This window comes from Strongylocentrotus purpuratus, unplaced genomic scaffold (genome assembly GCF_000002235.5).
Source record: "Strongylocentrotus purpuratus isolate Spur 01 unplaced genomic scaffold, Spur_5.0 spur5_scaffold_4, whole genome shotgun sequence".
Classification (NCBI taxonomy): domain Eukaryota; kingdom Metazoa; phylum Echinodermata; class Echinoidea; order Camarodonta; family Strongylocentrotidae; genus Strongylocentrotus; species Strongylocentrotus purpuratus.
Genome location: NW_022145610.1, coordinates 503,544 through 517,484, shown reverse-complemented (window position 1 = coordinate 517,484; position 13,941 = coordinate 503,544). Strand labels below are relative to the sequence as shown.

Below are 13,941 nucleotides of genomic sequence, written 5' to 3'. Positions count from 1 at the left end.
ACTTTTATGGTTTCACACTGTTTAAATTTTTGCTTAAACCGGACTATATTTGGGGCTTAAGGGGGGGGGGGGTTTAGTCCCACCTATAGTCTGGGGTTAAGCTTAGCCCACTTTCTCTTTAGACACAAATTTTTTAGCGCTTAGTAAGGACTAAACCAGCGTGTGTGAAAGACCAAAATACTTAGTCCTGGGCTAAGGATAGAAAGGTGCAAAGCAAAGGACGGGGCTAAGCAAAACAAGTGTGAAAAGAATATTTGTGTGGGCCTGTGCTTTTTATTAATGGATGCTGTTGAGTTAGATTGCAATGCTCACCTGAACCTCATCTTCCAGTTTGCAGTATGAGAAACCGTCAATGACTGTCAGTCTGAAGTGGTACAGTTGTGTAGCCTGCAGTATTTGAAGCAGTAGTACAGATTAATGAGTGATCTAATGCTGATATGAATGTATCATTGAACTTAATTATCAGTATGAACTGGTGCACCTCTCTGGCATACATTGAAAAGCAGTAATGCAGTTTTATATCCGAACTAATGACGAAGTGACCAAATTGATCTATATTATCTCTTAACTTGACACCTGTATAGCCTACTTTGTGAAGCAATGTTGAAGGTATATGTTTTAACCATGATGTGAATGGCCATGTATATAAATAGTTTCACTTCCAACGTACAGGAAACTTATAGGAATGCTTATGTCATGTAGACAGTTTTGAGACAGTACATGACCAAATGACCCCCAAATATCCACAGATCATGGAAAAGTCCCACTTTCAAATAATCACTGCCAAAATGATGGTGGTACTTTATGAAACACCTTTCATTTGCCCTTTTGGAAAGAATACTTCAACCTGTGCATCATAGAATGTTCCTCCAATGACAAAAAATTAAAAAGTATTACATAACAAGATACAAGATACAAGATACAAGATATTTTATTTGGTCTTTGCAAACAAGTTACATAGAAAATTGTTTTCCACTGGCATGTCATTGTCAACTCATGTTTCTAGTATTTGTAAGTCAGTCAGATATCAACTAAGAAATCTAGGTTTTATTAGGAAATACTTAAGTCGTTCGACCACAGAGAAACTTGTACATGCTCTTATTTCATCACGCTTAGATTTCTGTAATTCTATTCTCTATCTACTCCCTAACACACAACTTTCTCGACTCCAGAAACTGCAAAATACTGCTGCACGTATTGTCACACTTTCTTCTCGTAGAACCCACATCACCCCCATTCTCAAAACTCTTCACTGGCTCCCGGTATGTGACCGAATTATTTTTAAGCTCTTGTTGCTAGTTTTCCATTCTTTGTATGACTCTGCTCCTTCCTACAATATCAAGTTGATTGTTAAGTATAAGCCTACAAGACATCTTCGTTCATCTCAATCCTCCTTATTAGTTGTCCCTAAGACGCGCAGTTCCTGGGGGGATAGAGCATTTTCTCATTCTGGTCCGTCCCTTTGGAATAAGCTGCCACTTAGTATTCGTAATTGTTTTAGTTTACTTTATTTTAGTTAAGAAAGTTATATTTTTTGTGATAGTAATACATGTATGTACAGCGCCATGAGCGTCAGAGCCTGGTGGATACCGGCGCTATATAAATATCCATATTATTATTATTATTATATTCAACAAAATACATAATTACAAAAGATAAATACATCACGTTTATAGAATGAAATGGATGAAATAAGGAACAAATACATGCAAAAGATAATGAAGCGACAAAAATGGTCATTGGTACATGTACTTCAAATCATGAGTTTCAGAATTAAGCCTTGGTCATTGGTATTTCAAATCATACAATTAATTTCCGACGCAGAAGTTTAACGTTTAACCTGTGAGTTGAATTTATGAACAGAGTCGGGTACAAATGAATATCTGAATTGTGAAAGCCGGGTTGAGGTGGGGCGAAGTCGGATACCAGAATGATTAAATGAATAAAATAAATGAAGTGGATGAGTATTGTCTTTTATGATTGCACAGACCTTATCAACAATTTGCTCAGTACAATGAGACTCAACAGAAGCAAATTCTACCCCAATTATGCATTGTGCTATTTTACGTGGCCTTTCCAATTTCTTCTTGTCCTGTTTTGAGAGATTGCCAAATGAACATATAATATTGAAAAGCAGGACACTCTTTATTATTGAATTGTAGAACAGGGTCAGGATAGTTGCATCTATATGGAAACTTTTCAACTTTCATGATCACGAATACAGCAGTCGTCTCGATGGGTTTTACAGTTTTGTACAAACGTCCTTATCTGCCCATGTGCAGACATAGTATTTTTAAATTGGCTTATTTCATTGTCTTTTGTAGATTATTGTTAAACTGACAAGTGATCCTCTGGTACTAAACAAGAGATTTTAATAAAGGGTTTGTACTTACCCGGAATTTGATAACAAGTTGATTAGGACTGTGAAGTTGGTTGACAGGGATTTCTACAACCTTCCCAATCTCAGACATGTATACTACATCCGCAGCTGTATCAAGCAAACAAAATAAACACAAAGAAAAAACAACTTTTCTTTAATACATTTTCACACTTTCCAATTTTGAATACAGTTTAAAATGTCTTTAATTACATAGAAATCTTATAGGTGTTGCCTAAACCATTGTCATTATGATTGTAAATTTCAAGCTTAATAGAACATGTATTTTAAAATTCATTAGTCAAATTTCACTCTATTATAATACATCATATCATGTAGATGAAAAGCTGTAGACTGCAATAAATTTAGAGACATGTCAACGTTTAGCATATTGTGTATTGATTACAACCAATTCCATGTAAAAGACATTCCTCGTTATTGATTCCAAGATTCTGAGTTAGAATAATGACAGAAATAGAGACTATTTTGTTTAATAAATGATTTGATAAACAAATTTGATAGAAAATGAGTGAAAGCTGTGTAATGAGCAAATAAAGAATCTTCCCAGTCTACACTGTGTGCTTAGCAAAACAGTATATGACTTTAGTAAATGCCATTCCCAGTTTTAAAGGTTTGAAGTTTGCTGGTCCACAGAAGAATCAACTGTACCATCAACAATTGATAATTACTTTAAGCAAGTTTGTCTTGACCTATCATCAGAACTCAAGAAAAGGGATATATTACAATCAAAACCATAAACTGTAAAATTGAGTGAGTGTATAATCTTTTTCTGACCTTCAATGACAAAGTCTTCCCTGTCATTCACTTCCTTGATGGTAAGAATGTAAGGTGCAGCTAAGACCTCATCATCTTTACCCCTCTCACCAATCACTAGATGTGGGTACAGATTCTCAGTGTATGTGATACGATAAACCTACAGGAGTAAAATAAAGACATGGATTAAATAAAATAAAATAGACTGTGGGTGGAGGTGTTTAGTAGAGTGATGTAATCACTTAAGTAAGAATGCTGAGGTCATGGGTTCAAACCCTGGTACGAAACTTTTTTTCAGCAAGACATTTACCTCTCCACCCAGGTTTTAAATGGGTACCTGGTAGGATGCGAAAATCATTGTATACGTGCACCTGTTAATTGGTTGCTAGGCTGAAATGCTCTCCAGAATAGTAGTAGAATCCAATGAACGAGGTAATGATATACAGAAAAGTGTTTCGATAAGTTACGTATTTGAAAAGGCGTTGTATAAACAAAAGTTCTAGGTATTATTAGTGCATTTAGAAAAGAGAATGCACAGCTGAACCCTGCAAGTCAATAATGGAATCCATGCAAAAAGTTTTCATGTTATCCTTTATATCTTCACACTTCTTACCCATTAACCCAAACAATGCTGGATGATTTAGCTAAATGCGAACGTTATTTGCATTTAAATAGTATGCGTAGGACTGCACAAGGCAACAGGTTAGAATGTGCTGTATGTATGTAATTGCAATATAATTCAATGACATGGGTAATAATAATACTCAAAGTATCTAGAAATCAGAGCCACAAGAAAGATTAGCAGTATAGGTTCCATACAAATGAATCTATTATCATTCACGTATGTACTACTTTTGGAAAAAAAATTAAATGGCAATTTGCACCAACAAAAATTACAAAATGTATCAAGCCTCATAATTATGTATCCTAATGAATAGCATTGAAGTATGTTGGGGGCCATTACTGAGCACATTTACTGTATTTAGACCACTTGCCATTCTTTCTCATATACATATGTAATTATTTTAGAGCAGCATTCATTTAGGGTGGTTTCCATGTTATGAGTGAACAAACTCCGGGGGGTGTTTCATAAAGCTGTGTGTAAATTTACGCATGACTTTACGAATGACTTGAATATATGGGATTCTCAAATCTTTTTAATAAGCTAAAGTTGAAATATGCAGATGTGCATGTAGATTAACCTCATCATTATTAATAAAACATTTCAATGCAAAGTGTATTTTTGGCTACAATTTAATTGAGATTATGGGATATACAGTCACACTTTGTTAAAATGTCAGGAAAAACTTTGGGCATCCCATTTGGCTCTTCATATTCAAATCAATTGTAAGTTCATTCGTAACTTTAAGCACAGCTTTATGAAACACTACCCCCTGTTGTGATTATCACCTTTTCTCTGCAGTCTGTAAAGAGTTCTAACGATGACAATCTCATCTCATCAGTACAATGACAATCCTCTCGAGACTGCTTACCCGCACACTGCTTGTAATAACCACTTCCCTGTAATGATACAGTGCATTGTATTCAGTTATTCATGTGCATATCTGATTGAGAAAATCATAGCAATCACAATAATAAACATGTATTATTATGTAGAATAGAGAAGGGTTTGAACAATGGGGGGAAAAGTACATTACCAAGTTAAATTACATTAAATAGAAAATAAACCAAAATGAAAGAAACATGGAGGACAAATTAAGACCAATGATAGACCAAAGATCATTCAAAGGCTCGTCTCAAACTTACATTTCATTTTATGTTTTGCATATTAAAAGCATACATGCATGTGTATGTTTAAAAGACTTATACATGTATGCATATAATTTACACAAAAACATGTGCTTCAACAATGAGCATCGAGAACATGATGATAGCTAAAACATGGAATTCATGATTCAACATCACTCTTATATCAGGCACAAAAATATCCGTCATTCATACTGAAATAGAAATGAGAGAAGATCTCTTATTAATGTATGGTTCTATGGTTAAAGTTTATCCTTGAATATTGGATAAAAAAGTCTTGTGTAAATCCATTGCCTACAGAAACCAGGCAGTCCCTGCATAAAGTGAATGAGTATGAAAGAATTTAGTACTAATCTCCTTACAACTTCATGTGAAATATGCGGTGTAATTGTTTCATAATGATTTCATACATCCAATTAAACGGTTAAAACTATGCGAGGTAGAACACATACCTTTGATACTTCATAATGGTCGTTAAGTCTAGGTTGACTTGGATCAGCATTGTAGATATTATTGGTGAGTGGAACCGAGATACCCAGTCTAGATGGTGGCCTATAGTTTACCTGGGGCAATGTTGAATATGATAATATACTTTACAAATCATCACATTAATAAAATAATTGCCTAAATAATTTTTACTACTTCTGTAAAATAAAAAATCAGAAAAGACAATTCTTTCATGTTTGTTTCACTTGAATTAGGCAGTTAATACTTTTGTTATTACACAGTTTGAGATTTATAATGGACTCTCTCATAAGGTGGCTCTCATTAAAAAAAAACATTTGCAAAAATCTCAATTTGGTCAAAAAATTACTTAGGCAATCATTATAATAGCCTGACGAAATAGTACATTCATCTGCTATTATATCAATCTGGTTTGTATCATGAATATAAGTAGAGGAAAAGTTGATAATAGTGCATCAATAAATAAAATATATTTAATCTTTTTATAAATATATAATTCAAATTTTGAGACATGTTTCTACCATTCTTTGTACCTTTGCCTTCTAGGTTCTAGCTTGCAACTAGTTTGAAAGTGAAAGTCACCTGTTATCTTGAGCATCCAAAGCCAGGTAGTAATTTATAAGCAAGGAGAAACTAAAACTTATTTTAAACCAATATTTATTATTTTTTTTTTTTTTTGGGGGGGGGGGGGGGTTGTTAAGGAATAAGTTATTTCTGCCTGAAGGAGTTCAATCTTTTCTAAAGGATTGTGAGAATACTCTTTCTTTCTTTCGGAGCAGGGGATGTCAAAATTATTCTCTCAAAACATTTTGGAATACTGACTTTCCTCTGTTAGAGGTCTGTAGAGTATTATTTATTTCTCAAGCAGCAAAGAGAAGAAATGACTGACTTACATCTAGAAGAGACTGGGTCTGACTATTCTTTATCTTAGGGCTGCAAGTATTATTTATTTCTCAAGCAACAAAGAAGAGTAAAGTCCCACTTACATCTAGAGTAGATAGAAGCGACTGGTTCTTTCTGTTCTTCGGTGAACCATAAAGAAATTCTTGAGATGTGACCGGTGGATCATAGATGAAATGTAGTCTCTTAGTAGGTGGACACGTACAATGCATGGTGAAAGTGAAGGAGACTGAATCACAGCGAAGAGATGCCGATGGAATACTTATCAAGATAGATGATACACCCTGTCAAAAGATAAAAACTGTTACTGATCTAATCAAATGGTTCACAAGATGTTTCCATTGTTCAGAAAGCCTTATTTACTTTTTTGAAAGTGAGCCTTTATGTATGGGAGGTAAAACTCTTGTTGCAAGACCATTATTAGCTATATAAAAGCGCATGAAACAGAGGTAGAAAAAATGGAAGAGAGTGAGAATGACAGAGAGAGAGAGAGAGTAAGAGAGGGGGGGGGGGTGCAATATGACAGAAATTTCTTTTCTTGGAAACTACATCCAATTATTCAAATTTTGGGCTATATTTCTTCCATGAGAACAACATTAAAAATGTAAGCAGTTGTGTCTTTTTTTTACAAAAACAAACACTCAAACAACAATAGATATATTTAGGCTGAATTTATAATGGGGCATCTCCATTTGCTGCCCACTCCACAGAAGCAGTAAAATATACATGTACAACTACAGTATAACACTGTGTAAATCACTAACTAGGCCACCCTGGGTTTTAACCAAAAAAAACAAAAACAGTTAAAGAGATATTTCAAGAAAATGGTATAATGTTTTCCCATTTGAAGGTTATAGGCCCTACATTTATCTGATTTTCTGAAGCTGGAAGTAGATGTTTTCTTCTGAAATAACGTGGCAATTTTGTTAATGATAGCAAGCGTATTAATTAAACTTACTTTATTGTATACTCTGTGTCGAACTGTGATGAAAGCAGTTTCCATTCCATATCTATTATATGAACGTCGCGTCTGGACATGTATTAGAGCTGGATTGATCACCCGTACTGATAGCATAGCTTTATCAGACTGCCAAACTATCAAAGTAACAAACAAGCCAGTTTAAATGTAATGCTTCCTGGGAGAAATTTCAATAGTTTAAACATATTTGTGGCTTACACCCAGTAAATAAGATCGATCTTATTTACTGGGTGTAATTAAGCCACAAATATGTTTAAAATATTAAGCCAGTTTAATGTTAGCAGTAGTATGATCAATGCAATGTCAAGCTTTTCATTAGCAAAAGGCATTAGATATAATTTGATAATTGTAGTAAATTTGCTTATAGGGCATTTGGATGATTCGTATGTTTTAGGTAGTGCAAGGAAGACGGAATATGACATAGGTCGGTGAATTCAAAGAAATCTGCAGCAAGAGTGTAACAGCGCCATCTTGAGTTGTCTGTGTATCCAGACAAACGGGCATGTCAGATTCCCAAACTACACAAAGTACATATACGATCCAATGAGATGCATGGAATAAAAAAAAAAGAGCCATGTACAGGATAACTCAAAGAGATTCTCCTGACATTTATAATCACTTTATTTCAATTGTATTTTGCCAAATCTATCACTATGAGAACATGTACCTGTTTTGGATAGTTTGTGTATCCAAGCCACATATCCATAGCAGTTTGAAAACATTAATTTAACCATTGAAGTTTTGATTGACAGTTTATGAAGTGCAGGTAGTTGGTATATTATAATTTCTAGATGTACATCATGAAGTCATGTCGCTATTAGATCTATGCATGGTTTAAGTTTACTTTTATTTCATAAAGATTGTCCTTTACAAGTTGACACCTAATTTCTCCACAGCTATCTCCATATCTCTTCCCATTTTCACTGTCCACTCTCTTACTACTCTTTCACTTTTTCTATCTGTCACCATGCTTTTCCATCTCCCAATCTCTCTCTCTCTCTCTCTCTCTCTCTCATGCTTGTCCTGCTTGTCCTGGGAGGTGTTTCATAAAGCTGTTCGTAAAGTTACGCATGACTTTACGAATGACTTCAATATGAAAAGCCAAATGGGATGCTCAATCATTAGTAACTGCATCACCTAAAGCTGAACTGTGCAGATGTAGATTAACATTCTTATTATAACAAACATTTTTAATGCAAAGTTTATTTTGTTGCCATAATTTAATTGAGTTTATTGGAAATATAGTCACACTTTGTTAAAAAATCAGGAAAAAGTTTGGGCATCCTATCTGGCACTTCATATACAAGTCGTTCGTAAAATTATGCGTAACTTTACGAACAGCTTTATGAAACACCCCCCAGCTCCATGTACTGGTAAATTTATTTCTATCTTTATCTCTTGTATGAGATGATTTTCTTCTGAGCCACATTCACATTATCCCTTCATCCCATGCATTTCAATAACCTATTGGAGACCAAGTTTCAAAATACTCAAACCCATCTAGACTGCATATAATAGAAACTGAATCCATTTCAAAGGATTGATAAAGAGGGGGATAAATAGAGACTTCTAAACTATTGACAAGACTGAATGTAAGCTTACTCTGTCCAACGTAACTTGCAGAGACCTGGAAGGTAAAAGCATCTCCAACATCCATGTATCTGGTTGGTTGCTTAGCAACACTAGAATGAGGGGTCATGACATGCTGACATGGTGACTCCTTCAGAAGTAGGTCAACTGTATGATACAAAGAGATACATGTATGAATACATGCAGGTATATAATCATTGGATACATATAGAGATAAGTAATGGAATCATTTAAAGAGGAAAGATGTAAGCTATATATTTCTAGCATTATACCTCACAAGTTCCAATGTCTGATTATAAATATGATTGTTTTATATAGCATTGAGCATATCTTATTTGTATACTGATATGTTCTTAACTAATACCAAACGCTCCAAATGTCTGCTTTCAAACATTTAAGTACTTAAGATATGGAAGATGAAAGATAACTCCTGATGAAGGACAGACATGAATATCAGGTATTGATTAAGAGATGTAGACAGGAGATGTAGAGACAAGAATATTTAGAGAAAATATGACAACAAGGAATAACAAAGAGAAATAGACAGAGAAAGACTGCAAAGTTATAGAGATAAAAGAGGAAGGTAAGAAAGAACGAGAGTATACAGGGAAGAACAAGGGGTCAGCAGAGAGATTGAACGTGGATGAAAAATAGAAAGAGAAAGAGAGGGAGGGAGAGAGAAAGAGAAAGAGAGAGGGAGGGAGAGGGAGAGAGAAAAAGAGAGGGAGAGACAAAGAGAGAGATAGAGAGAGAAAGAGAGAGAAGGGGGAGAGAAAGAGAGAGAGGTATATAGGCAGGACAAGAGTGCTCCTAATTAGGATCTTGGGTGGTAAACTTGCATTGTGATGTAGATTTGGAAGACATATTTATGTCTGTAACCTTGTAAATCACAACCCTAACTATGTAATATAAAGGCTGATAATTTGAAGTTGCTTTCTCATGTAGTCAAGACATAAAATTAATTCACTTAGGGCGCGTTCATGCTTGATTTTGACGGCCAGAATCAGGCATCTGTTACGCGTTTAGTTTAAAACACGATTGCGTTCATGCTCACTTTTGTAGAATCACCGAAAAACGGTGATCACGATCGCTGATCGTAAACTCACAAAAAGATGCGTTTACAATTTGTAAACGCGTTTAAATGGGGTCAACGCACTGACCTCTAGTGGGTCTACGTAGCATGCGCACACAGGTTTGCGAATCCAGCTGAAGGCCACCCAAGGAGAATTGCCTGGAGAAGTGAGCACAGTGCACCGTGGAACTGCGTTACGATGAGCGTTTACGATGAGCGTTACAAATCGCTCATTCTGCCTTCAAAATCAAGCATGAACGCGCCCTTAGTCAAAGAGAACAAAAACCTTTCTTGAAAGACTTGTCAAAATGTACTTGGTGTACAAAAAACATTGAGCAAATAGAAAAGATGAGATTGAAAAACACTTTATGATTTATACACCTACGATGTAGATATCTCAAGCCTCTTTTACTTTTACAATGATTCTTCATACGTTTCTTTGTATGAGCTTTGTATAAATTTCCTACAGTCTAAGGGCGCGTTCATGCTTGATTTTGACGGCCAGAATCAGGCATCTGTTACGCGTTTAGTTTAAAACACGATTGCGTTCATGCTCACTTTTGTAGAATCACCGAAAAACGGCGATCACGATCGCTGATCGTAAACTCACAAAAAGATGCGTTTGCAATTTGTAAACGCGTTTAAATGGGGTCAACGCACTGACCTCTAGTGGGTCTACGTAGCATGCGCACACAGGTTTGCGAATCCAGCTGAAGGCCACCCAAGGAGAATTGCCTGGAGAAGTGAGCATGAACAGTGCACCGTGGAACTGCGATTACGATGAGCGTTTACGATGAGCGTTACAAATCGCTCATTCTGCCTTCAAAATCAAGCATGAACGCGCCCTAAATCGGCTTTCACATATTACACTTGTGAAGCTTTCAAGTAGTGTGGATGTTTTTATGGCGATATTAAGATCTACCCCATGGGCCATATGGCAATTTGTCAAGTTAGTGGTTTCTAATGAATGATTTATATTTCAATAAAAGTTTGTGACTGCCAGAGTTCACTAACTTAAGGAAGTCAAGCCTTTTTTTTTTTTTTTTACTCTTTTGGGGAAAATTGTAAGAATCAATGAGAAATTGACTTCCAATATTATAAACCAAACACTTTAATCAATAGCTAGAGACAGGTTAGGTGTATAGTTTCTCATCCAAATTTTGAAAAAAAGGTGAGGCTCAGAAATTTGATATCTGACCCTGACCATACATTTTAAACTCTAGAGTTCAATTTAAACACAAGTTTTCTCCATAGAATTTCATTGGTCTTTGTACTACAGAATCTCAGAACAATTTATAATTCCACCTGATTTCTTTTATCTCATATTGAAACACAAATGTTAAGTCACAAAATAAGAGGTAGGCAGGGAAAAAGTAAAGTGTATATGGATAAGAAACAAGGAATACCTGTACTTGATCTTTGTACATTTCAGTTCAATATTTCTGCAATTCGTCCTTGTTTTCACGAAGTGACGGTAGTGAGGAAAAACGTAACGCAAAGTGAATGCAATTTTTTTTCACTACCGTCACTTCGTGAAAACAGCGACGAATTGTGGAGTTCAAAAATAATTATTTCTTATAAGAGGACCACTTGCCTTTTCTCTTTTTTAATCCTGACGTTCTGTACAAGCTAACAAACTGATGCCCCCCAAAATTATATGCAAGCTGTATTAATTCAGATTTGTTTCTTCCTGCTGTCTTTCATTTTCTTAAATAAATGACATCAACAGAAATAATTCAAATTGTAATTGATTTTCCCCTTTTTGTCAATAATAAAGAATAAAAAAATAACACAAATAATGAAAAGGGACTCATATCTGTACTACTTACTGACATTCTCGGCTATATCAGGTGTTCTCATGTTGGCATGGAGACTAGGTTCTTGAGATGTTGCCATAGCAACCAGAGTCCCGTCTGACAATGACCTCATGTTAGTTATTAATAGGCGCATACCGCTGTCATGATACAACAAAAACATTAACATATTTATAATCACGGTTCTGATGCAGATAGGAAAAGTAATATAATATAATAATATTAGCTTTTATATAGCGCTTAATACAATGTCTCTATTAAAGCGATTTACAAATATACTATTACCCCGTGTGCACACTGTGTGCACAATCTCCACTCCCCGGGGAGCATTCCAGCCAGGCGTTACTTGATGCTCAAAATCTGTTTGACCAGCAATGACAGTCATATCCTACCAGGTACCCATTTAACAGCTGGGTGGAGAGTAGCAAGTGCAGGTTAATATCTTGCCAAAGGATATTAGTGCCGTGTCAGGATTTGAACCCTCGACCTTCGCATCTCCAATCAAGCGCCTTAAACCACTCGACCACGACACCCCCACTACTTAAATCCTCCAGAGTCATCATGATTGGACAGTTGTCATAAACATTTAAGAAAGAGAATTTGACTTGTATTACAGCTAGGGCTCCATACTACTTTTTGAATGAGGCTAAAAAATAAAGCAGGCGTATACATGAGCCCTATGTACAAAAAAAGAAATAAATATTGGGGTCCATCCTGATATCATGGGTGTCCATGTGTTCCAGGTGCCTGTTACTTGCCAAGCCCTGCTTCTCTTGTTTTGTTAAAACTTGATAAACTGGGCATTTAATTAACATGGATATCAAGTTCAGGATAGAGACACTTTATATGGTTCTGGAAGAAAATGTAGATCTTCAAAGTCAAAACACATTCAACATTTGACTTCTTGGGTGGGACCTGCTACAACATGGAGATTCAAGGGCAGAGTGCATGGAAAGAACAGCAATGCATGTAAACATACCATGAAGTATCCTCTCTGGCAACAGTTTACTTCAAAATATCAACAGTCATGATGAATATTTATTTATATTTTGTCTTTCCCTGTGTTTTTGCCCAATAAAGGCTACCGGTATATAACAAAATATTTTGTGTCAGTTACTCTTTCAGGACTTAATGCACTTGAAGATTCCACAATCTATTTACATGAAAATAAACTAAATTTTCTTTCTCGATCTCTTCTCTTTGATCTTCATCCATGCACAATAGAGATTATCTCCCATATGGTTCTCCATTTATACAATGATCTCATATCCTGTGCCACTGCGTAGTCCAAATAGTAAAAGTGATAGAAAACAGGGTTTACATGACACACTCAGTCATACAAACTTATTGAGGAATAGTTCAGCCACGAAGCAGAAACTTATTAGCCAAATGAGGGGGTTCAGAAAGTGTAGAAAAAGGAGACTAGAGGGTAAACAAAAACAGGGTAATAGACAACCATTGTGTTTTTTCATGTTATTAGGCAAAGCAGGAATATCTTCGGATTTCTGACAATTTTGATGTCACACTGCCCTCTTTGTTGGAGTGTTGTAAAGGTTTTTGAATAGAGGACAGACAGAACAGGATGGATGATTAATGGTATAGTCCCATTGCACAAAGGCATTAACACTTTCTTCTGCAGTTCAATTGTGCATTATGAAGGTACTTTAACAGCAACAAATCATACATACAAATATTATGAAGGTACTTTAACAGCAACAAATCATACATACAAATATTATGAAGGTACTTTAACAGCAACAAATCATACATACAAATATTATGAAGGTACTTTAACAGCAACAAATCATACATACAAATATTATGAAGGTACTTTAACAGCAACAAATCATACATACAAATATTTTGTGCTCTGTATGCTTGGAGTTTTACATAGATATGATGACACGGTCGAACTCTTCATCTGTAAAGATATATTGCAAGTTTATATACACTACTCTATTAACTAATGATAAATGAGTCTTGCGCACAAACAAAGAGGGAAGTTATCATTTAATTGATTTCCATACAAGCCTCGATATAAACACATTTATAAAAAAATGAATTTTATTATTCCAATCTTAACCATCTTAATGTCTGATACAGTAGGTGATTGTTCCCTTTTAAATGTTGGGATTAAATTAAATAAAACCCAGTGAATGGAACCTAAGTCAGAAATGGGTTTAACATGCGGGCCCTATGCTTT

General features: G+C 35.3%; 1 protein-coding gene across 1 annotated transcript in view; it reads right to left on the bottom strand.

Moving 5' to 3' along the window:
* The window catches only part of LOC105445349 (cation channel sperm-associated protein subunit beta-like), a 60,044-nt gene that overhangs the window by 19,114 nt on the left and 26,989 nt on the right, over window positions 1-13,941 (bottom strand). The window contains exons 5-13 of the mRNA XM_030997933.1: window positions 11,754-11,878; window positions 8,865-8,999; window positions 7,242-7,378; window positions 6,370-6,567; window positions 5,371-5,481; window positions 4,562-4,672; window positions 3,173-3,311; window positions 2,394-2,488; window positions 313-387 (exon numbers count right to left, since the gene is read on the bottom strand). Of these exons, the coding sequence (XP_030853793.1) occupies window positions 313-387; window positions 2,394-2,488; window positions 3,173-3,311; window positions 4,562-4,672; window positions 5,371-5,481; window positions 6,370-6,567; window positions 7,242-7,378; window positions 8,865-8,999; window positions 11,754-11,878 (1,126 nt within the window). The remainder of the gene's footprint in view (window positions 1-312; window positions 388-2,393; window positions 2,489-3,172; window positions 3,312-4,561; window positions 4,673-5,370; window positions 5,482-6,369; window positions 6,568-7,241; window positions 7,379-8,864; window positions 9,000-11,753; window positions 11,879-13,941) is intronic.